The sequence below is a fragment of the Pistacia vera genome, unplaced genomic scaffold (assembly GCF_008641045.1).
Source record: "Pistacia vera cultivar Batoury unplaced genomic scaffold, PisVer_v2 Contig1081, whole genome shotgun sequence".
NCBI lineage: Eukaryota > Viridiplantae > Streptophyta > Magnoliopsida > Sapindales > Anacardiaceae > Pistacia > Pistacia vera.
The window spans coordinates 64,258-87,243 of NW_022195117.1; the positions used below are offsets into that span (position 1 = coordinate 64,258).

General features: G+C 36.8%; 1 protein-coding gene across 1 annotated transcript in view; it reads right to left on the reverse strand.

The window, feature by feature from the left end:
* The window catches only part of LOC116134399 (F-box/LRR-repeat protein At3g48880-like), a 51,855-nt gene extending 31,001 nt beyond the window's left edge, over positions 1-20,854 (reverse strand). Inside the window, exon 1 of the mRNA XM_031420080.1 lies at positions 20,736-20,854. Within this exon, the coding sequence (XP_031275940.1) occupies positions 20,736-20,854 (119 nt within the window). The remainder of the gene's footprint in view (positions 1-20,735) is intronic.
* Between the last annotated feature and the right edge of the window lie 2,132 nt (positions 20,855-22,986).

Sequence of the window (22,986 nt, forward strand, 5' to 3'; positions counted from 1 at the left end):
ACTTCAACCAAACTTCAATTAATCAATACAATCAAAACCACTTCTCATGGCTAAATTCTATTCATCAATAATCACAAACTCATCAATAATTCATCAATTTCATCAAAATTCTCAAAATCATAAGCATATATGATGTAAAATCTCTACACACTTGATTTCTCAAATCAACTTGGGTGAGATTACTTACATTTGATATGAGCAATCCAACCCCTTTTAGAATCTTCTTTGATCAACTCTCTCTTCTTCTTAAATCCTATGAGCACAAACCATCAAAATTCAACACTTTAAAAATGAAAAACCTTCTTATTGCAAGGATCTCCTAAAGTTGCTTGGGATTGAAATCCACTCAAAAATACTCAAAACCTATGAATTTCCTTTGAAGAAGAATTGAAGAATTTGAGAGAATATGGAGGTGAAAGTGCGTGAAAATGGTAAGATGGCTAGGGTTTCACTCTTCAATTTGATATACATAAAAAAAATATATTAGTTTCCCATTTTGCCCTTGCACTTTCTTTAAATTCCTATATATCCCTTATTCAATTACCATAATGCCCTCATTTTATTGCATTCTCCATGAAATTCTATCCCTTTTCATTCCCCACTTTTTCAACTAATTTTGAGTGAAAAGACCATTTTAACCTTAATACAAGTTTAAGGCATTTTCTCACATTTCTCAAATAACTTTAGCAAAATCACTAAAGTTATAAGAGCATAAATTAAATTACTTACTTCCAGGGGGGTGTTACATTCTCCCCCTCTTATAAGAATTTCGTCCCGAAATTCAAACAACAACTCCGGGTAACGGTTTTGCATATTGCTCCACCTCCATGTAGCTTCTTCAACTTTAAGATTCTCCAGAGACTTTCACTAAGGGATACCTTGTTTCGGAGCTCTTTAATCTTTCTATCCAATATCTGAACTGGACACTCCTCATACACAAGATTTTCTTCTAAGTCCCATCCTGTACACTTAATATGGGAGGGATCACTTACATATTTCCAAAGCATCGAGACATGAAATACATTGTGTACTCTGTCCATGCTGGTGGTAGAGCCAGCTATAGGCTACCTTTCCCACTTGTTGTAATACTTCAAATGGACCAATGTATCTCAAGTCTAACTTTCCCTTGCTACCGAAACGCATCACCGTTTGTAAGGGGCAACTCTTAGAAACCCTTTATCACCCACTTGGAATCCAACATCTTTTTTATCTTCAAGTCTACATAGATTTTCTGCCTGTCTTGGGCTTGTTTCATTCTACTTCTGATTAACTTGACACTCTCATCATTTTCTGAGTTAGTTTCTGGCCCAAGAGTTGTATTCCTTATCTTTCTCGCCTACTCATCCCAAGGTAGTGGAGATCTACTACATCTACCATACAAGGCCTTCGTAGGAGCCATCTTAATTGTAGCTGATAGCTATTATTATAAGCAAACTCCCACCAAGGGTAACACTCATGCCGGACATTATGTAATCCATGCAACAAGCCCTCAACATATCCTCAATTATCTGATTTGTTCTCTCTGTCTGGTCATCTGTTTGAGGATGGTAGCAGTACTAAAAGCCAATCTGGTACCCAAGTTCCTCTGTAAACTAGTCCAAAAGAGAGACAAATCTAGAATCTCTATCTGATACTATTGTCTTGGTACTCCATCCAGTCTCACTATCTCTTTAATGTAATCTGGGCCAATTGATCCAAGTAGTGCTTTCATTTACTAGAAGAATGGGCTGACTTGGTCAATCTGTCACTATCACCCATATAGCATTAAACCCTGTCTGCACTCTAAGGAGGCCTGTAATAAAATCCATCAAATACTCTCCCATTTCCATTCAGGAATACTAAGCAACTGAAGCACAACCCAGATGGCCTTTGGTGTTCTGCTTTCACTTGTTGACAAACCGGGCACTTAGCTACAAAATCTCCAATACCCTTCTTCATACCTAGCCACCAATGCTTTTCTTTAAGTCTTGATACATCTTGTTGCTCCAATGATAGTGTATGGTGTGTCATGAGCCTCCGTAAATTCTCTTCTTTAACTCATCATCTGAGAGAATGCACAAATGACTCCTGAAATGGAGGACACCATCTAACAGATGGAACTCTGGTATCTTACCCTCAAGCACTTGTTGACTTATTTTCTGACACCACTCATCGGCAGCTTTTTTTTTTTCTTGATCTCTTCCCACAAGTGGGCGTAAGTCTAACCTGGCAAGCCTTCCCGATATGACCTCAATATGTTCTTTGCCACATTCTTCTATTAATTCTTTCTGCCTTGTGGTCGGGACAAGTACGCTTTTCTACTCAAGGCGTCGGCTACTACATTGGCTTTCCCCAGCTGATACTTAATTTCAGTCTACTTTAACCAGCTCTAACCATCTCCTCTGTCTCATATTCAGCTCTCTTTGGGTGAGAAATACTTCAAGCTTTTATGATCTTTATAAATGTTACTCTTTGCTCCATACAATAATGCCTCCATATTTTCAGTGCAAAGACTACAGCAGCCAACTCTAGATCATGTGTAGGGTATCTTGTCCCATACTCTTTTAACTAACGAGAAGCATAGGCTATTATTCTACCCAACTCATCAATACGCACCAAGTCCCTGAAATGCAATCTGTATAAATGTCATAATCACACCCTCTTGTGGTAACACAAGAATGGAGTTGTGGTCAAACTTCTTTTAACTCTTGAAACTTTCTTCACAGGCATTCGACCAAATGAAATGAGTTATCTGTTTAGTGAGAGTTGTAAGCGGTTAGCCAACTGAGCAAACCCTGACAAACCGCCTATAATAGCTTGCTAGCCCCAAAAACTTTAACTTCCTTTACTTTCTTCGGCTGTTTCCATTCCAGAATTGCTTTTACCTTACTTGGATCCACTGATCACCTTCCTTTAGACGGTATGACCGAGAAGATAATTTGATCTAGCCAAAACTCACACTTAGAAAATTTGGTAAACAGCTTCTTATCTCCAATCGTTGTAGCACATCTTGGTTTTCTTCATGTTCCTTTCTGTCTTAGAATATACCAGAATATCAATCAAAACACCACTAGAATCGATTAAGACAACCTGAAACACCTTGTTCATTAAGTCCATAAAGATGTTGGGGCATTAGTTAATCCAAAGCATCACCACAAACTCATAATGCCCATATCTGGTCTGAAAAGCACGTTGGCATATCTTGCTCGCAACCCTACTTGGTGATAACCCGGCCTCAAATCAATCTTTGAAAACACTGTTGCTCCTTTTTTTGATCAAACAAATATCTATGCGAGGTAACGGGTATATTCTTCACTGTCACTTTATTTATTCTCATATCTTACACATCTGTAGAGACTCATCTTTCTTTTTCACAAAAAAAATTGGAGCACCCCAGGGAGAATGGCTAGGTCGAATAAAACCCTTGTCTAAGAGTTCTGAAGCTGCTTTTTCAATTCCTAAAGCTCAACTGGGGCCATCCGGTAAGGGGCTTTAGAAATAGTGCGGTCCCTAATGCCAGTTCAATACTGAATTCTACTTCTCTTTCCAGATAAACCCGACAAATCTTTTGGAAATACATCTAAAACTCTCGAACTTTGGTACTTCTTAATCTCTAGTTGTGGACTCACTACTGTGCACTACGAGCAATATACCCTAAGCACCATTTTCTTAACATCTTTCTGGCTTACACTGCTGATTAACATACTAGCTGGTGACCCTCGCCAAAATTAAACTTACCTCCATCATCAAGATTATCTTGCTTTCTTCTCTCTGACAATCAATCTCTACTCCAAATCTCCCCAGAAAATCCATGCCTAAAATAACATCAAAATCAGGCATGCAAACACTATCAAATCCATTGGCAACTCCCTACCATGGACACTACGACTCCCCTAGAAGCACTCTTAGTTACTACACTAACACTATCTGGTAACTATATCTTAATGGGACAATCCACTCTAATAGGTTTTAACCATCTCGTTCAAATCCCATGTGTAATAATGAAAGTGGCGCTCCAGAATCAATTAGTGCAATAAGGGGAACTGAATGAAATAATAACTGACCAGTAACTGCAGATGGCTAGCTTCAGCTTCACTATGGGCTACTGTAACACCGAGCATTGGTACTTCTAGGTGTCTACGCTGCGGGTGTAGGAGGCTTTACAATCTTTCATCATTGCCCTGGCTGCCGGTATCTATAGCATACATTTCAGCCCAAATCTCTAAGACACTCCCCAAATGATTTCTCCACACTTCTGGCACTGGGGAACTTCATTGGTTCTCGACTTTTTTTCTGCCAATCCCTCCTGTTCTTCTTGGTTTAAACTTTTTCTTATTTCTCACCCTTTATTAGTGGGGGCATTAACTTTATCTCTCTATGGAGCAGGAGTGGAACAGTGGGGGCTACTGCCGATGGAGTTGTCGGCATCAGCTTATTCATAAATATTTCTACCCGTGAAGCTCATCCAAAGCTCACTGTATGTCTGAGGGGGCTGGGCACCGGCCATCACATCTCGGGCTATTTCTGGTTTCAGCCCATGCGCGAACTTATCTCTCCTCATTCTGGTGTACTCACTACACTTGGGGCAACCTTGCCAGGGAATTGAATTTCCTGAATATTCTTTCACTGAATTAGCCCCCGTTGCAAACTTAAACTCCTAAATCTTTCATGGACTCGATCAATGTTCTATATTCTGCCTCAAACAATCTTCTGAAATCTCCCCAGGTCATCAAAGTTGTATCATGATCTCCATCAATTCCCACCATATACAGGCATCATCCCTAAATAAAAAACTGGCATACTGAATCTTCTCCCGGTCTGTCATAGGGAAAGTGTCGTCGTACGCTCCACTGATTGAACCACTCATCTGCCACTAGTGGGTCCACAGTACCTCTAAATTCTGTGGTTGGTGTTTGACTAGGCAACCCATAAATTGGCTCATACGATTCTGCACTACTGGGGATACTGACCTCTCTCTCTCTCTTCTCTAGGGGTCGGTACAATAACCGGGGTCTTACCTCTCTCCGGTACGGAGCCTCCCCGATTTTCTGCCAAAACTTGCTGATAATATTACGAATCCTCGCTTCATCAAGGACAGGAGGAGTAGATTCTGGAGTGTAGAAGGTTAACCCGTGTTCATTTCCTTCCTACTGCTTCCTCAGGTTCTACGTCTCACTTCTAACCAACACTTAGTCAACTCAATCAACTCATCTACTACAAGTAAGGAAAGAAATAACTTACAGCGGTCGGCTATGGAACATCAACGTGGCAGGAGACACACTGTCAAATCCCAAAACTTTTGCTCTGAACCAAAAATGTAATCTTTCTTTCTAGCTAGTAACTCATAAAATAATCAATAAAACTCATTAAAAAATATATATAAGAAACACGTATAAACAGAAATAAGTTGGGCCCATATTTATTTCTTTATATCATATACTCAAAATGGCATCTTGACAGTGTAGCCCAACCCTTCCATTGCGTGACATTCCGTGATCGCAACTCACCTATTACCTACAGAACATTGAAAACAACGGAGTGAACACTAATTGCTTAGTAAGTAAACCCGTTATGCTACCTTTTTCTCTCCATTGCTTAAATCCTGAATTTTCTTTCCTTACATCACACTTCCCGATTATTCTCTTCTTTCTCTATTCTTTCTATGTTTTGCTCACTGTTTTTCTCTCAATTTTCTAATTTTTCACTACTCACGATAATGAGCATGGTATTATGCATATTCATGATGCAAATGCACAAATGCTAGATTATGCATTTCTTTTCTATTTTTCTTATTCTTATTCTGTTTCTTTTTCTTTCTTTATTTATTCTTTCTAGTATTTCTTTCTATTCTTTCTTTCTTTTCTTAGATAGATGGCTAGATAAAAAGAACAAATCAGGTGCTTGAGGTATTTGTGAGAGTATGCTGTATGGATTATAGAGTATCCTGGCATGAGATGTTACCTTTGGTGGGTTTGCTTATAAAATATCTACCAGTCTCAATTAAGATGGCTCCTTACGAGGCCTTGTAGGGTAGACATGTAAATCTCCACTGCATTGGGATGAGATCGGCAAGAAAAGATGAGTTGAATCAACTCTTGGGCCAAGAGCCTCGAAAATGATAGAAGATGTAAAGCTTATCAAAGTAAATGAAGCAAGCCCAAGACAGGCAGAAAAGCTATGCTGATTTGAAAAGGAAAGATGTTGAGTCGAAGTGGGTGATAAAGTTTTTCTGAAAGTTTAACCCTCCAAACGGGTGATGCGTTTTGTTAGTAAAGGAAAGTTAGCACCGAGATATTTGGTCCATTTGAAGTGTTACAGTAAGTAGGAAGGTAGCCTATAGGTTGGCACTACCACCCAGTATGGACAAAGTACACAATGTATTTCATGTCTCAATGCTTCGAAAGTATGTCAGTGATCCTTCCCATATACTGAGCATAGAGATGTAACGAGAAGAGAATCTTGTGTTTGAGGAGCGTCCAGTCCAATATTTGAGTTGACACGTTCCATATGTATTGATTGTCAATTTGATATAAAATCAAGATAAGGATTTTGACATACTATGAATCCATTCTTAACTGGGATTAGACAACTTAAGGATTTGATTATACAATGCATATGATTATAAAAGGGTTCGTTGGAGTATATCTTCATTGTGATTTAAGGGTTATGGAGCATTGCTGGATGCCTACCATAATCGGTGGGAGTTTTGTTCATAAAGAGTTATGACAAAACATATATGAATAGACTATGATATTAGGCCCACGGCTAGGACATAGTGAGCCTAAGATGTCACACATAAAAACTAAGGAGAATGGAGAAATAGCCAAAGAAAGTTGATTATCCAAGGTTGGCTAGCACCTACCAAGAGTAATAACGTTATTTATATTTTTATCATTGAATTAAATTCAATGGAGGATTATATTAGTTATTATGAATAATTTGAAAGTTAAATTACTAATTGGAATGAAATGGAATTCTAATTCATAATTAATCATTTTCTTTATATTAAATTGAATTTAACAATGGGTTGTAATTGTAAACATATGAACAATTTAAGGGTTAAATGTTATGTAAACAATTTAAGAGTTAAATTATTAATTGTGATTAAATTTTAATCCAATATTATTATTTAAAGAAGTTTAACAACTTCATAATAATTATGGAATTATTTACAACTCCAAAACAATTATGGAATTATTTGAGGAAGTCCAAAACAATTATTGAATTGTTTACAAGGCTACATATATAAAGAAAATGATATATAAATTTTGAGATAGAGATCAAAATTTCTAAGAACCCTAAATGTTTCTCTTAGCCTATTTCTTCTTTTACCTTAGTGTGGATACTCTTTTGTTTAATTTCTCTTGAAATTAAAAATGTCCAAGGTTGCTAAGGACTTAAGACAACAAGTTATACCTTACTTGTTTTCAATTTGATTGAATTTTTTTTGCAAAATATGGATATACATGTTATAGTATCACATGCATCATTCTCCATGCATTCCATTTTCACAGTATGAAAAACCGATGTACTTATTTCTTTTATAATAAAAGTATTATTCTCTATCCTTAACTTTATCTTGATTTTGATGTTACTTATTAATTGATTGAAAATTGCTCCTTTAATTGATCCATTGCATTTACTGTTTAGTGAATCTACTAAAAATTCTCCATCTTGACACGTTGGTTTTGATTTAATTCTTCCATTTTTACATATTGGGTGAGTATTAATAATAATTATATAACTACATGACATAGGCATTCCAAAAATTTAACCATTTTAAATTATAACGTATAATGATGGAAGTTAGTCTCTTCATATTCTGTTTTGTGGTTCTACAATTATTAACCTCGAAATTAATTGAGTTATCATGTTCTCAACTGTAAAACAAACAAAGCCTTTGAATGAACTATGTGAATAGACTTTTGTTTTCAAACCTTGGTTAGGGATTACTGATTTTAAAGAAATATATGAACCTTATATTATGAGAAAAAAATTGACCAGTCAATATAAATTTTAAGTTTAAATAATTGATATTGATAATATTAATTGATATTAATAATTATAAAGGTACAATTATTAATTTTATCTTAACACAACTCTGTACATATATGGAATTTATATTTACTCTAAAATTTTATAATTTAACAATTATCATCTTTTGATTTAATTACTTTATTATGTTAGAATAAATTTATTTACAACCTATTTCAAAAACATTAAATAAATATACCTACGCAATATGCTGACCCATGTCTAGTTATTACAGATTTCAATGAAAGAAGTTTAGTAGATATAGGCTTCGTTTGGTTTAGTTTTAGGAATACTATTATTAGTATTCCAAAAAACGTTAAACAGTAAAATGTCATTATTCCCAAAATATTATTCTATATTTTTCAATTTTTTTTAAATCTCCTAAATTTGTTAATTTAACTAAACACCCCCAAATATTTTTTTTAGAATTTGCAAAAATACTCCGGCCACCTCCGGCAGTGGTGGCCGGCTATCCGTATTTAATGAGTGGGTTGGGGGTGTTTTTGTTAACTTTTAATATTTTATTATAGGGGTGTTTAGTAAATAAACAAACATAAGAGATATTTTTGTTAATTTCCAAATCCTACATCGTAATACCCGCCCAATTTAACTTTTTTTTCAAAAGATTATTCTAAAAACTATCATAATAATGATCCAAACGGAGCCATAGAGATTGTTGTTATAGGCGGCGTATATGATATCTTCAACGCATTTTTTTTTTTTTTTTGAGTTAAAGTGTCTTTAAAGTATAACTTTTATTTTAAAAAGTTATAAATTTACTATGAAAATTACTAATATATATTAAATTTGATATAACGAAACCACAGCCTATTTAGAATCTGAAGTAAATTATTAAAGAAGAAAATTATAAATCAATTTGTAGACTTGTGGTCGTAAAAGTTGAAACAATTATTGCCCTATGGTCCACCTTTGTATAAAATAAAGAGCAAACGACATGTTCCAGCCCAAGGTAAAGCTAGATGGTAAGTTTCCACGTTTCATAAATTCCAAATTCTATCTTTAAATTAACAAAAAATTGTTTAATTAAACTGTCAAAGGGTACAAAGGTTATTTCAATTTTTAGATCTAAACTGAAAATGAGCTGCCACCAGAACGGCCCCATACAACTATCACCATCGACCGGAAAATAAAAAAAATAGAATTATAATCTAAAAGCTTGGGAATTTTTATAGATAGGTGGAGTGCCAAAATTTAGAAAGCTTTGATCAATGATCATCCTCCTCGAATTCAATCAATCCTAGAAAACAAACTCAAAACACTTCTTAATCGATCCCAAACGACCTCCAAACAACACACAAATAGTCTCTTTTCAAAATCTCAACAAACAAAACTCCAATCAACCCCATTTTCGTTGAAAAAGCAAAACACTAGAAGGAGAGTCAGTTGACGAACGGCGGGTAGAGAAAATCAAGTTTGTTGGGAGGTTCCGATGAGTCAATTGGTTGTAGAACGGCTGATTTCCAACGCTGGTGGCAACAAGAAAATTTCAAAAACCGTACGATGATGATGTTTTGGCCAGTGAACGGTGGATGAAATTGAGTGAGGATTTGTGGAAGAAGATGATGAGAAATTGCAGGGTTCATCTTCAACATGAAACTATAGCTGCCGTGTTAATGGGTTGATATTGACGTCTCTGAGCCTATCGTTTCTAAATCTTAGCAAAAACACATCAAGCAACAACAAAAGTCTCAAGCAGATCGAGATATTGTGAAGCGTTTGGTGATGATTATATTGTTGAAAAGGGTGAGAAATCTTAAAATCTCTTCTTGGAGTTTGGCTGACCGGTGAAGAAGAAGAAGATGAGAGGGAATTTGGCTTATTAGGTGAAGAAGAAGAAGATGATTGGAGGGCTGTTTGATAATGGCACCCTCTGCATCCTTAAAGTTATGAACAGTATTAATTAAGGGCAGGAATTTGGAATTTATGAAACTAAGGTGGAAACTGAAGTTTCAGTAAACCTTGGGTGGGAAGATGTCGTTTATAAAAAGTATTGGGAATATGAATATGATTCTTCCTCAATATGAAAACAGATTCGTACACCAATCTCTTTTCTCATTTGAAAACAAAATGAAAAGCAGATATCCTATCCAATCAATTCACACATCACAATTTTCAATCTAATTTTCTTCAATTTAAAACATTTTATTAAGAAGAAATGATGCTGATGAACAGTAGCAACGAAGAAGACAAACAGAACTAAATCAGGCGCGCCGCCCCACTCGGATGATTATAAGGGTGGACACCCAATACAGGTGGTTTCCGTAGATACAAGATCGACACGGTTAACTGGTTTTGGAACGGTTAATTGATTTCCAAATCGATTTTCTAAAATTGGTTTGGACTGGTTTACTTTCTTGCAGCGTATGAGCGTAAAACTTTGAAAACACTTATCTTAAAACTATTCACTACTTTTATAATAAAAATTATGAAATACCCTTCAAATTACTTACTACTAACAAAAATTATATTAGAACGCTGCCCCTTTAATTTGAAAACACAACTATTGATTAATATTTATAATGGTACTGAAACAATTAATTTTATTTTTCAATCTTCACTCATTCAAATATAACAAAAACACGAGTGTTGGATTAATTTTAGCGTAAATGGCAACAGGTTAAAAAACTCCTAAATTATAAAGAATTTAAATTTACATAAATAAAAACTCGAAACAATTACAGATATCCAATCAACTTTGATGATTTATTATGATGTGAGCGTGATTATAAATAATCGTCAAGAAATCGAAATAAAAATAGAAAATAAAGACAAAAAAACAATTTTAAAGTGGTTCAACTTGTTAAGTCTACGTTCAATGTTCTTTATTACTTTTTATCTTAGAAAGTAAATAAGCTCTCTCTCTCTCTCTCTAAATTTGCTAACCTCTTTACGATGAGTTTGAGTGGATTTATATAGTGGTTAGGAATAATGGTTACACAAGGAAAATTAGGGACAAGGCCTGATTTTGGGAATTAATCCCACGATTGTAGGTGTTGCTGCCAAAGCAAAACTGTAAGGAGTACTGCCGTCTTCTCCTTGATTTTAGAGGATAAGGCTCATCAATAGTGATAAGGCTTATCCTTGACTCAGAAGACAACTATGTGAACTCGCTCTAGTTTGGAAATAGCTTGCTGCAATCAACCCACAGCTTGCTTTAATTTGCTCGTCGGCTCAAAAGTTACACCGACCTACAACTCGCTTCAAGCTACCGCTTGCTTCGAGCTTGTCACACATCTTTGTACAACAAAAAGAATTAATTGACAATGAAATTTCTATATTTATTTCCAACTCCCAAATTTGCCATGATGAATCCCATGTATGTCATGTGCTAAATGGTAAGCTCCATAACCTGCAACTCCTAGCCCCTGCAACTCCAGTTGCTCCAGTTGCCACCATTCCCATACCAGGTCCTATTTATTACATTACTCAGTCAAAATGTTATTTTAAAATCATTCTAATCACAAGAAAAAATAAGATAAAAATGATATGTGTATGGGCAAAAAATCGTCTTGGGCCTGACGAGGTCCAATAACAAAATAAACATATCGTAGCCCAAGGCTTTAGCCCAATTCCGGTTGGGTCTATGTTTAAATTCACCTTATGAACTGCCCATTTTATGAGTTGGGCTATCCTACAAGTTAAGCTAAAACGGGTTCCGGCCTATTACCTACAATAGTCCATAAATTGGAAATCAGGAGCACAATCTATTTCTTCTTCTGCTAAGATTACAAATCTTATTCAAACTAGTATACTTAATCTGATAAGGGCAAGAAATCCTATTTCATTCTTGATAGAGATTATCTCTCAAAGTAGGACTTAGTGTCCTACTAGGATTTCAATCCCTTGAGTTCACCGTATAAATAAAGGTCCGACCTCTCATAATGGATTTGATCTCCACTACTGAAAATCGCATATTTGCTCCTAAGTTCTTGCTCCCAAGCCTTCTGCAGCTTCGCCGTAGTCCTAGCCTCCGACAAGACTCTTGGTAATCTTTCTTTCCCTTAATTCTTATTACATAATCTCTCTTAGTCTTGGTGACTTGAGCATCGGAGCGCTTATGGAAAAAACCACTCGATGTTTTCTAAAAGCTTCATGCTTGTCTTTTCATGTGTGCAGGTCCAACAGATTGTCAGTGGCCTCAACCTCACCGAATAAACCCTATTTCTGTAACCGTAGATTTTTTGCATCTACAGTTTGGTGCCCACCATGGGGGCTTGACAATCATCTGGCTAGCAACGACCTACTCCGCACAGACGACTCGAGTCATGATTGGAGACACTAAAGCCCCCTTAGCATGTCCCCACAACTCTAATCGACTTTGCTCTCGCAATCACAATCGATGTCACCTTCATGCTTCTGGTCGACTCCGCTTTCTTAACTCCATAATTGCACTTTTGTTCGGCCTTGAAACTTCCCTTTTAAGATTCACTTCATAGGCAAGAGCACATTCATACTAAGAGACCTAACATCTCAGATCAATTCAAGAACAAATGCCCGACTTTCCATCCAATACTCTCTGTTCCACGGTCATCCTGGCCAAATGAGGGTGCCAAGTAAATCCACCTCACGCATCTCCTTATGTTCCACTCTACCCGGCCCCTTTCACCGAGTCAAATCGAAGCCCACATTAAGGAGGCTACCAAAATGAATTACAGTGTTCTACGTGCTTTACAAGAGAATGAAAAAAGACCGAAAGTGATGTGGCAAGTTAGCGTGATAAAACAAGGCTAGCACTTGGCTACACCTTTAGAACTAATAATAAGTCTAAATGACAGAAACTTAAGTCTTAAATTTTGAAATAAGTCTAAATAATTCATTGGACAACATCCAAAACAAAAAATAAGTTTATATAGGGTGACAACCAACCCTAATAAGACTCCTAAAGGAAACAAAAACTAAATTAATTAAAACAAGAAAACAAGAAATAAAATAGGAAAAAACTCGCAGACAACTAAAACAACGCCGAAACATGCAAAAACGGTGGATTTTGACCCCGAAAATGACTTCCAACTGACAAAAGTGGTTGCCATGTCAACGGGCTTGAAATAACTTTTCCAACGGTATTTTACAGGCCCTGTACTCCTCACGGATCAAAAGTTATAGCCGTTTGAATGGAACATGCTCATTTATGATCTTGGGGCTTTACGTATGAACTTCTGGTGTTCAACACACTCCATGAATTCATCCACCAGATGTTCTACATAAAAAATGGGGAATGTCTCGCAATCAATTCTTCATTCTTATCTTGGCAAGCATTTTTTCTTTCTACACTTTGCCTGGCTATGCCTTTACTAGGTTGACGTTAATATCGTGGGCCACCCACCATTCGACACTGATTTGACGCATTCCACACTTCCTCATCCAAAGCCGACTCGGCCTTGCACCACTTGGTTAGCATGTTGGGCTACTTTGAATCCTTCAAGACCCCACAGGCTCCCTCTCATGTACCAACAAGTGTCAGCCTCTTCATATTCATTCTCGTTCTCCAGTGCCACATGATCTGACTCAACTCAAGCTATACTTGAAAGCACATACAAGACTTCACTCGGCTCTGCTTCAAGAACAATGATAGTTTCAGCTCAAAAAACCACTCGGATCGACCACTCAACCACTTCCCACACAAGATGCTTCCATTCAACCAAGGAGACTGAACCGAGTGAGCCAAGCAGTGTAAATTGATTCGAATGGCCCAACATGAAAGGCCCACCTTAGCCTCCCTCAACTCAACGACAATGGTAAGCCGACTCAGCCCCATAAACTCTGCTAGTTGAAGGGACTTCACTGTCATCTGCCCTGCTACTGCCCGGCCTATTAGAACACCCACTTGACTCACTAGTCCACTCATTAGTCAAACCATCATTGGACTCTCCATTCGACTCTCTCACAATACGCTCCACTTGCTCGATGCGAAGGGCTACATTGATATTGTCATTGGCTAAGTAAATTAGCGACTCCTCAAAGTCACCTACCCCGCAATAGTTATTGGGCACAACGTCAACTCAATCACACTACAACAAGTACTCTCTCCACTCGGTTCGGCAAGTTCATGAAAAAGTTACTAAGAATTAAGGTTGTTCCCACCATTCTATCCTGCTGAAATTTAGCAACAATACAAAAATACCACTTGGCTCTCTCAAAGTTAATAGTTGTTCAACTCTGCAGAGTGGGCACATTCCAACCAGCTTTTTCAGGGGAACGTTTAGCTTTGTTCCTCAACCATAAACCACTACCCAAACCCCAAAAGCATGAGACCCTTTTTTTCTTTCAAAGCAAACTGAAAAACCACTCAAACAATGCTTAAATCCTCTTTCAAACGACAAAATCTAGAATGGACCACACTACAAACATCTTGAGCAACCAAAAATCCCATTAAAATGCAAAGCCCATAAGGGAAGACACCCACAAAACCAAAGAGCGCACTATACCCCTCAAAGTCTAGCCAAGGAACCTTCCAGTACTTTCCAAATCCAACAAAAAGGGATTTGCCTTGTGTTGATGTTGGATTTTTACACCAACTATTCGCACGTGCAAGGTGCTAAGCGGACATAGAAATTACATGTGAATTGAAAAAGAAATGAATAAAAGAGAGACGGTTTTTAAAATGGTTCAGATGCTCAAAGCGAATCCTATGTCCATTATCTTTTTTATAAATGAAAGATTACAATTAGGTCGCAAGTAGCGATTAGATAAATAGAAATATAGAGAAAGAGAGAGTGAGTGTTTATGTTATCAGAATCAGAATCTCGAAAAATGAGAGGTAAGCTCTCTATTTATAGTAAGAGGTTTCTGGGTAATGATTACGAGTCTGCTAGTGGGCAGGTGCTATGCAGTTTCTACCTTGCTTCCCATTGACTGGTTGCACGAAAGATATCCTTAAATCACGTAGGGCTTGGGTAGGTGGCTGACTCCCAGCCACTCACTAGCCAAGCCTTTACCGGCCAAGTTGATGACAACCTTACTCCTTCTGTCCTTGGACGACTAGGCAGCACAATGCCTTCCTAAACTTTGATTGGTCCTCACTGATGTAAGCCTGTGTCAACCCTGATTTTTTAGGCATAACACGTTGAAACCTAGTGGAGGAAAACAACAGGGAACACGCTTCGAAGGAAAGAAATGGATTTTGCAGGAAGAAGCCTTTCTCTCGTTTTTAACTTTGAAATGAAAAGTAAAGAGAAAAGCAAGCTTGGAAGAGGTGAGAGTTACTAAGAGACTACCCCATCAAATGAATGAAGACAAGTGTCACCCATGATGCCGTCTTTGAAAGTCAACCATCACACCTGATTAGTTCAATTGAGCCCCAAGAGATTTGTATGTATAGGATGGCTCCAATCGTAAGTGAATTCTAGATGAATTCGATCGAGCATGGCAACGAACGAAGGCTCGTCCTCTACTCGACTTAACCCATGGAGTAGAACCAGAAAGCGTTCATTCAGAACTATTGTATTTCAACATGATTCAATCAGCTCAGTAGACCGAGTCAAAAACCTTCAAACAATGTAAACTAATCGATAAGATATCAAATGGATGAGTAGATTGAACCGAATGGATCTCAACGAGTACATGAGTTTGAGAGTTCGAGTAAAAGTTCAATTAGCTAGAAACATCCGACTTGAGCCGACCAACCGTAACCATCAAACTCCTATACTGAAGTTCAAGTCATTGCCACTCCAAGTACGAGTCACAGCCGACTCGACTCTACCCTGCTAATATAAATCCCAAACACATACAGACAAAGCCGAGCCGACTCATCATCACTACACGTGGATAGACGTCATGAAGAAGAACGTACTACTTGAACCCACCTCGAAAAGCTTGACAATGAGTGCCAATCGACTCGACTCAGCCACTCCTCAGTCCTCAATAGTGTCATTGTCATTGCTCCCAAGAAGAGATTGTGACACTATCTTCAACAATATAGTTGAGAACTTTTCATCAACTCAGTCACCCAACTCAACCAAACAACGATTATCAAGATACCAAGAAACGTCACTCAATTTCAATTGGTCGCACTCGGCCAGAATGTAAAAAAGAATGAGCCAACAGGGTCAATCATTCAAGAGTACATTCATGGTGGGACTTTTCGGCCCACTCTGCTCGATCTCACTCAATCACCTGCTAAAACTAAGACTCCACCTCTTCTCTCTATTTTTTGCAACAAAAATGGCAGCTGTTAAAATAGGTGCCCTAGAGCCAATCAATTATTGTAAAATTGACTATGTAATAAATGTTTATTTATCAATAAAAGGCATATTCTACTATATCACGAAATCATATTGTATGTAATGATATATGTTCTTAGGATGGTTGAACCGTGATGAGGGTATCAAGTGTTTCAAATCTTGATAGTGAGAACTCTATGATCACATATGGTGGTCATTCTAGAAACATTTGTAGCCCCTGTATTATTCTGACCAAGGACACAGATAATACGGTAAGGCTATCATAGTGTTGAACGACCCTTGTCGAAAGACAATGACTGGTCTCACTTGGCAAGGTTGTTTACCGACAACCTAGTGAAATGCATGGGTGCTTGCTAGAGGCAAGTTCACTAGACAAACCCACCAGAGGATTCCATATGGATGGTAACCCTAGTGTCTATAGAATAAATCATCTAACGAATGGTGGTGCATGTGATCCTTAGACTTGAGATCACCGGAGCACCTTGTGCACCAATTGGTGTAGTTTGACACTAGCCCAACATAATTCTATTTAGAGCTATCAATACGGTAGTGATTGGCTACATTAAGAAGTGTATCGAGACTATGGTTGATCAACATAGGATTCATCACTCTTGGATACGGGAGAAGTTATCTCACTAGGTAATTCAATAAATGGCAATAACACTAAATTTGGCCACAATGGGATTAAGTTGATGCTCAATCCAATTTAATATTCCTGTCATTGGTCCAGTAACTGAATACAAACATGTCGAGGATATATGAGGTTGACACTATTTCTGTACCTTAGTCTCGATGAGATAACAGTTGATGAAAGGATTTGATTGCACAGTAACTATACCGTTGACAGGCTGCGGTTTTGCTAAATCTAAATCTATCGGGTGGCCATAATGCCTTGCTAGGGGCCAATCTTGGTCTGTGTGTAGTGAGACGATTAATTGGTATTAATCGCGACACTACACACTGCCGATATGATGAGGAGCCTACGGGTCACACACTTAGAAGATAATTTAAGAATCAATTTGTGAGAATGGGGCATTTTCATCTTTTAGGACGAAAATGTATTTTAGTAATCTCACAGTGCAATTAAATTTGCTAAGGTTGTTGCCTATATTTAATTTTAAAATTAAAATTAAATGAGTGAGATTATATTTAAATATATCTATGTATATATTTAAATGAATTATTATTATTAATTGAATGTTAATATATTATTATATATTAATTGATTTTAATTATAATAATAATTAATTAATTAAAATACCATAAAGGGTGTGTTTGGTTGCAAGGGTGAACTAGGGTTGGAGTCCATGGCCATTCCTAAGTGGAATAGGGTTTTAATTGTTGCACTATATAAGTGCAACTTAAAATTAAAACATTAAGAGGAATTATTCATTCAGTTAAAACCCCAGCCACCCTGTCTTTCTCTCTCTCTCTCTCTCAAGAAGAAAATTTTTCTTGTTCTTCTTTCTTGATTTTTTAAGCCCTTGATTGTTTTAGCAAAATAATCAAGGGTTTTGCGGATTATCTTCTTGTGGACTTCTGTGAGTGCGATCCTACTTTGGATCAATTGGCAAAAAATCACGTGAACAGTAGAATGTGAACAGTAACCGTGAACAGTGTTCCTATCCGAAATCAAAGATATTCGAAGGAGCCTTCAAATGTACATAAGTATTCTAATCTTTGAATGAATTTCTTTATACATATTTTTGTTTATAAACATGTAAACGGTATAATCTATACTCGGATCTAGGCAAAGAAAGGTAACTAATTTACCGATTGAATTTTTGTTTTCCGTTGCGTATGGTAAATCAATTACTTACAGTGGTATCAGAGCCTTGGGTATTAGATTTTATTGTTTAATTGATGTTTGATAACATGTATATTTGTTTGATAACATGTTATTACATGATTTGAAGTGTTTTTAAATCTGGAAAAATTATGTATGTTGAATGTCTTAATTAATCAATTGATTAAATAATGTGTTGATTGAATGTGTATTGGTTGGTTGGTATCCTAGTCGAATGTTTAAGCATTCGATTTGATTTGGATCCGTATCATTATGCGAAAAATTGCAAAAGACATTACTATACCTAATTCATTGTTTTACGACGTTAGCTGCGGTGAAATAACACTTCGCCGTGGCGAGATGCAAAAAGTGAATTTGGCTGCAACGAAATAAAACTTCGCCGTGACATAAAACTCTCTGGAACGATTTGTGTTTTCTGGAAGTTCACGGTCGCCGTGGCAAAATAAAACTTCGCTGCAACGACCATGTGTGCATGAACTTCGCTGTGGCAAGAAACCTACTATTCGTTCTTGCTTTCCGTTTTTTGCACAAGGGCTAAATTGTAGTTTTTGAACCTTTAAAGCCAATATTCATTATGCACGTTTAAGGTGGTAACTTGATAATTCAACCTACCCAATTCAAAAAATTGATTGTTTTTGAATGTATGCAATGTTCTTGTTTGATAATTGCCTGGTGCCCAGTACATGAGTCTTAGACCTATTGTTTATTGTTTATTAGGTTTGTCTGTAATTTTTACAAACAAATATGACATGTGTGTCCTGCCTCTCTTTCTTAAATCTCCAAGTATTTCTTCTCCTCATCTCATTCCCCTCGTATGTAACGCGAGGTTTCTATTTTATTGATATAAATTAGAATAGGTTTTTTATTATAAAATTATTTGTAATGATTGTGAAGAAGAAACGAAGGAGCTATGAAAAGGAATGACTTGAAGACCAAGATTAACTTTTAAACCCTAGGTTGACCTACCGATTCCTCTAGGCTTGAGGAAATCAGTTTAGTGGGTCATGTACCGGCACGTTTAATTTTTTGTTTAAAATGCATGCTAAGGTTGAATGTTCAATAAGATGTCAAACAATGACATTCTAACAAAGATAATAATCTGGTGAGACATTAAATAAAAACCGTCAAATAAGATATATTAAGTCACGTATGCCTTTCATCACCATGATTTTAATCAAACCACTATTTGTCAGAACCTTGTTCGCCACAGCGAAGGGTACACTTCTACCAGTGGGAGGTTAAAATTCATTGGAGTTTTCCTTAATGATGATGGGTCGACTTAAAATAACAGTTTTGTTTGTTCGCCACAACGAAGGTTGATAAACACGTCATAGGCATAGTAGAGAAGTACACATGTTGAGTGTACATGGCGACATGTAGTGTCCACTCTACTGATACTGGGAATCACACTTGAGGACGATGGCTAGGCCATCATTGGATTGTGTGATTGGCTTGTTGGCTTACTTCACATTTGAGGTTGGTAGTGGGAGCTATCAACTAGCGTGGATTAAGTTTGTTAGCCTACCTAATCAACCCATTTTGGCTTGTTCGCCACAACGAAGGTTTGAAATGGGCCAGATGGGATCTCAGTCCACTAGGAAAGCCAACAGGCTTTCTCGAGTTAATAGTGAGGGCTATTGGCTTGAGAAAAATACTGGGATTGTTTTTAATAAAAAACCATATTAAGTAATAATAAACATTATATTGACTTTACTTTTCTGAATTGTAGATTCACTTAAAAATGACTATTATGAACCTGCGACCGATAATCGAGAAAGAAAACAAGTTGGATGGATCCAATTTCGGACTCATATCGTAATCTTCGGATTATACTTAAGTTCGAAAAGAAATTTTATATCCTTGATAAGTTACACATGGCTGAGTCTGATCCTAAGGCCACTCAGGAAGTAAAGGAAACTTATCAAAAGTTCCTTGATGATGCTGATGGCGTTCAATGCTTGATGTTAGCATCAATGACACTAGTGTTGCAAAAGTAGCATGAGAATATATTTAAATATATCTATGTATATATTTAAATGAATTATTATTATTAATTGAATGTTAATATATTATTATATATTAATTGATTTTAATTATAATAATAATAATTAATTAAAATACCATAAATGGTGTGTTTGGTTGCAAAGGTGAACTAGGGTTGGAGTCCATGGCTATTCCTAAGTGGAATAGGGTTTTAATTATTGCACTATATAAGTGCAACTTAAAATTAAAACATTAAGAGGAATTATTCATTCAATTAAAACCCTAGCCACCCTATCTCTCTCTCCCTCAAGAAGAAAATTTTTCTTGTTCTTCTTTCTTGATTCTTGAAGCTCTTGATTGTTTTAGTAAAATAATCAAAGGTTCTGCGGATTATCTTCGTGTGGACTTTCGTGAGTGCGATCTTACTTTCGATCAATTGGTAAAAAATCGTGTGAATAGTAATCATGAACAGTGTTCCTATCTGAAATCAGAGATATTCAAAGGAGCCTCCAAACGTATGTAAGTATTCTAATCCTTGATGAATTTACTTTATACAGATTTTTATTTATAAATATGTAAACAGTATGATCTATATTCGAATTTAGGCAAAAAAATGTAATTAATTTACCGATTGAATTTTTGTTTTCCGCTTCATATAGTACATCAACTACTTACAGCAGCAACCTCTTCTAAAAGATCATCGACCGGACCATTTGGTCCTTCTCTCTCACCTTCCAGTAGACCCCACAGCTTTCATCACACCATCCAGTAAGCATCCTCCATTCGGCACGTAGCCAATCCCCCATGTAACGAAAAGACGAAGAAACACACACAACAAACTACCATTCATAGGTTAGAATTTGATGGATACCAAAAGATGGAAGTCTACTTCTCAAGGCAGAGAACCCGTCATGGACACTAGTTAATGGAGAAACCACTTGCAACCTCACATGCAACTGCAGCAAGCATGCTACGACCTAATTAGTTGTAGTCTTCTTAACAATCTGGTGCGCGATAATCATCTGTTATGCAACCTTCCGTGACCCAAATCAGCCTCTATCTCTAGTCTTCAGCAGAACCAGCAGTTGTCTGTTCAACACTCGACACAATGCCGCTGCCGCCTCCAGATCTGTAAGTATGTTTATCAAGATTTTGTTCGCCTCAAGGCATGCAGAAACATCTTGACTGCTCCAAAATTCAGACCTATAATATAGATGATGAGAAGGTGTTTCACTCGAGTTCTCGACCTAAAGTGAAAGATGCAAAGCCCTCTACGAAATCGAAGTCGGTTACCTCTTTCAAAGCTTGTGGCAGGAATACAATGGTCTCTCACGGAAGAACTGCTATAACTTAGAGAATTGTCGGGCTGGAGAGAGTCCTCTCTTTCTTTTACTGTTCCATCTGATGTGAGTCAAGCATCATGGGTGAACTCAATATTAAAGCCAACGGAAGCAATTGCACAAGAGAAAAGGCATCCATCGTAGAGCTCCTCTACGTTGAAATATCGGCCTGCAGAACTTGTTTCCATCACTTGCAAAGACCGGAACCCCTTTACAGTCTACATGTGTCTTCCCAATCGGCCTATACATCTCCAGTCGGCCATGTGTCTCCATTCGGATCATACGACTCCATTGGCTCATCCATTAAAGTAGCTAGTTCTCCAGCTTCTTTCCCACTCGGCAAACACAGAAGTGGTCCACTAAGTAATGCGGTGGTAACACCTTCACTCGGATCTGCCAACATAACACTCTACCACATCGACTTGCGCTGAAACTTGGTGCACCTCCTCCACTTGGCATAATGAATCGACATGAGTGGGCCTTGAGCTCTCTCTTTTTAACATGGACGCCATGCTGTCATGCATATTACTTCACCTATTAACTTAACACTCAGTTTGGTTTATTTTTTCTCCATTTAGCTTATTACTTAAACACATACATCCCATGCATTTTTCTTCTCTATTAGGCTTAGAGCTCCTCCCAACTCAATAAAAATTGAGTACTACTCAGCAAAAAACAATGCCCACCTTCAATCAATTCACATTGACTCGACTCATAAAGACTAATGTCTTGAAATTTTCAACTACAAGTCGGTTACGCCGACTCGGCCACAAGGTTTGATTCCTTGAATTTTAACTATAAATCATCACGCCAACTTGGCCACAAAGCCTAATGCCTTGGGAGTTCAACTATAAGTCGGTCATACCGACTCGACCATATGACTTAACTATCCAAAGAAAACATATCCAAATAAAAATTAAACATTTATACATATCCATTGACCACAGCTAACAATACATTAAAAATTGATACAAATAAAAGTCCGAAATTAAAAAAAAATAAAAGTCCGTAATAAAACGTCCATAATAAAACAACAAAATAACTAAATAAATCCCAATAGAAAACAACAAAAGAAATTGTGCAAATTTAGGGATTAAGATTATTCTTATTATTATTTATTTCATATATATATATTTTAGTAAACCGGTTCAAAAAATGGGCTTCGGTTAACCAGTTTTCATTTTTACCCGAATCAAAAACCGAACCTAAAATCCAGTTTTTTGAATTCTTTGAACCATAACCGAACCATTTCTTTGGTTAACTGGTTTTTCGGTTTGGTTTTTATATTTTTTTGAACACCCCTATGACCATATGCAAAAGTATCCCCCTGTCACTAAGTCTCATTTGGACGTTTGCTTGTTTGCATTTCCATTTGATGCCATCTTTAATATTCACTTGATTCTTTATTTCAAGATTCCTAATTTGCATAAATGAAATTTAAAAGTGCTAAGTCTTACCAAATGTTTTTCGCAATCAATATTAACTATTTTAAGGCTGGGATAATTTGTTGGCAGCTTTATTTGAAATGCTTATTTTTCTACTAATACACGTTGCCAAATGCCAAGGCTTCTATTTTCTTACCAGTTAAGCTTTACTTAGATGTTTATTTTTATACAGAGGATTTGTGAACAGATCTAATTTT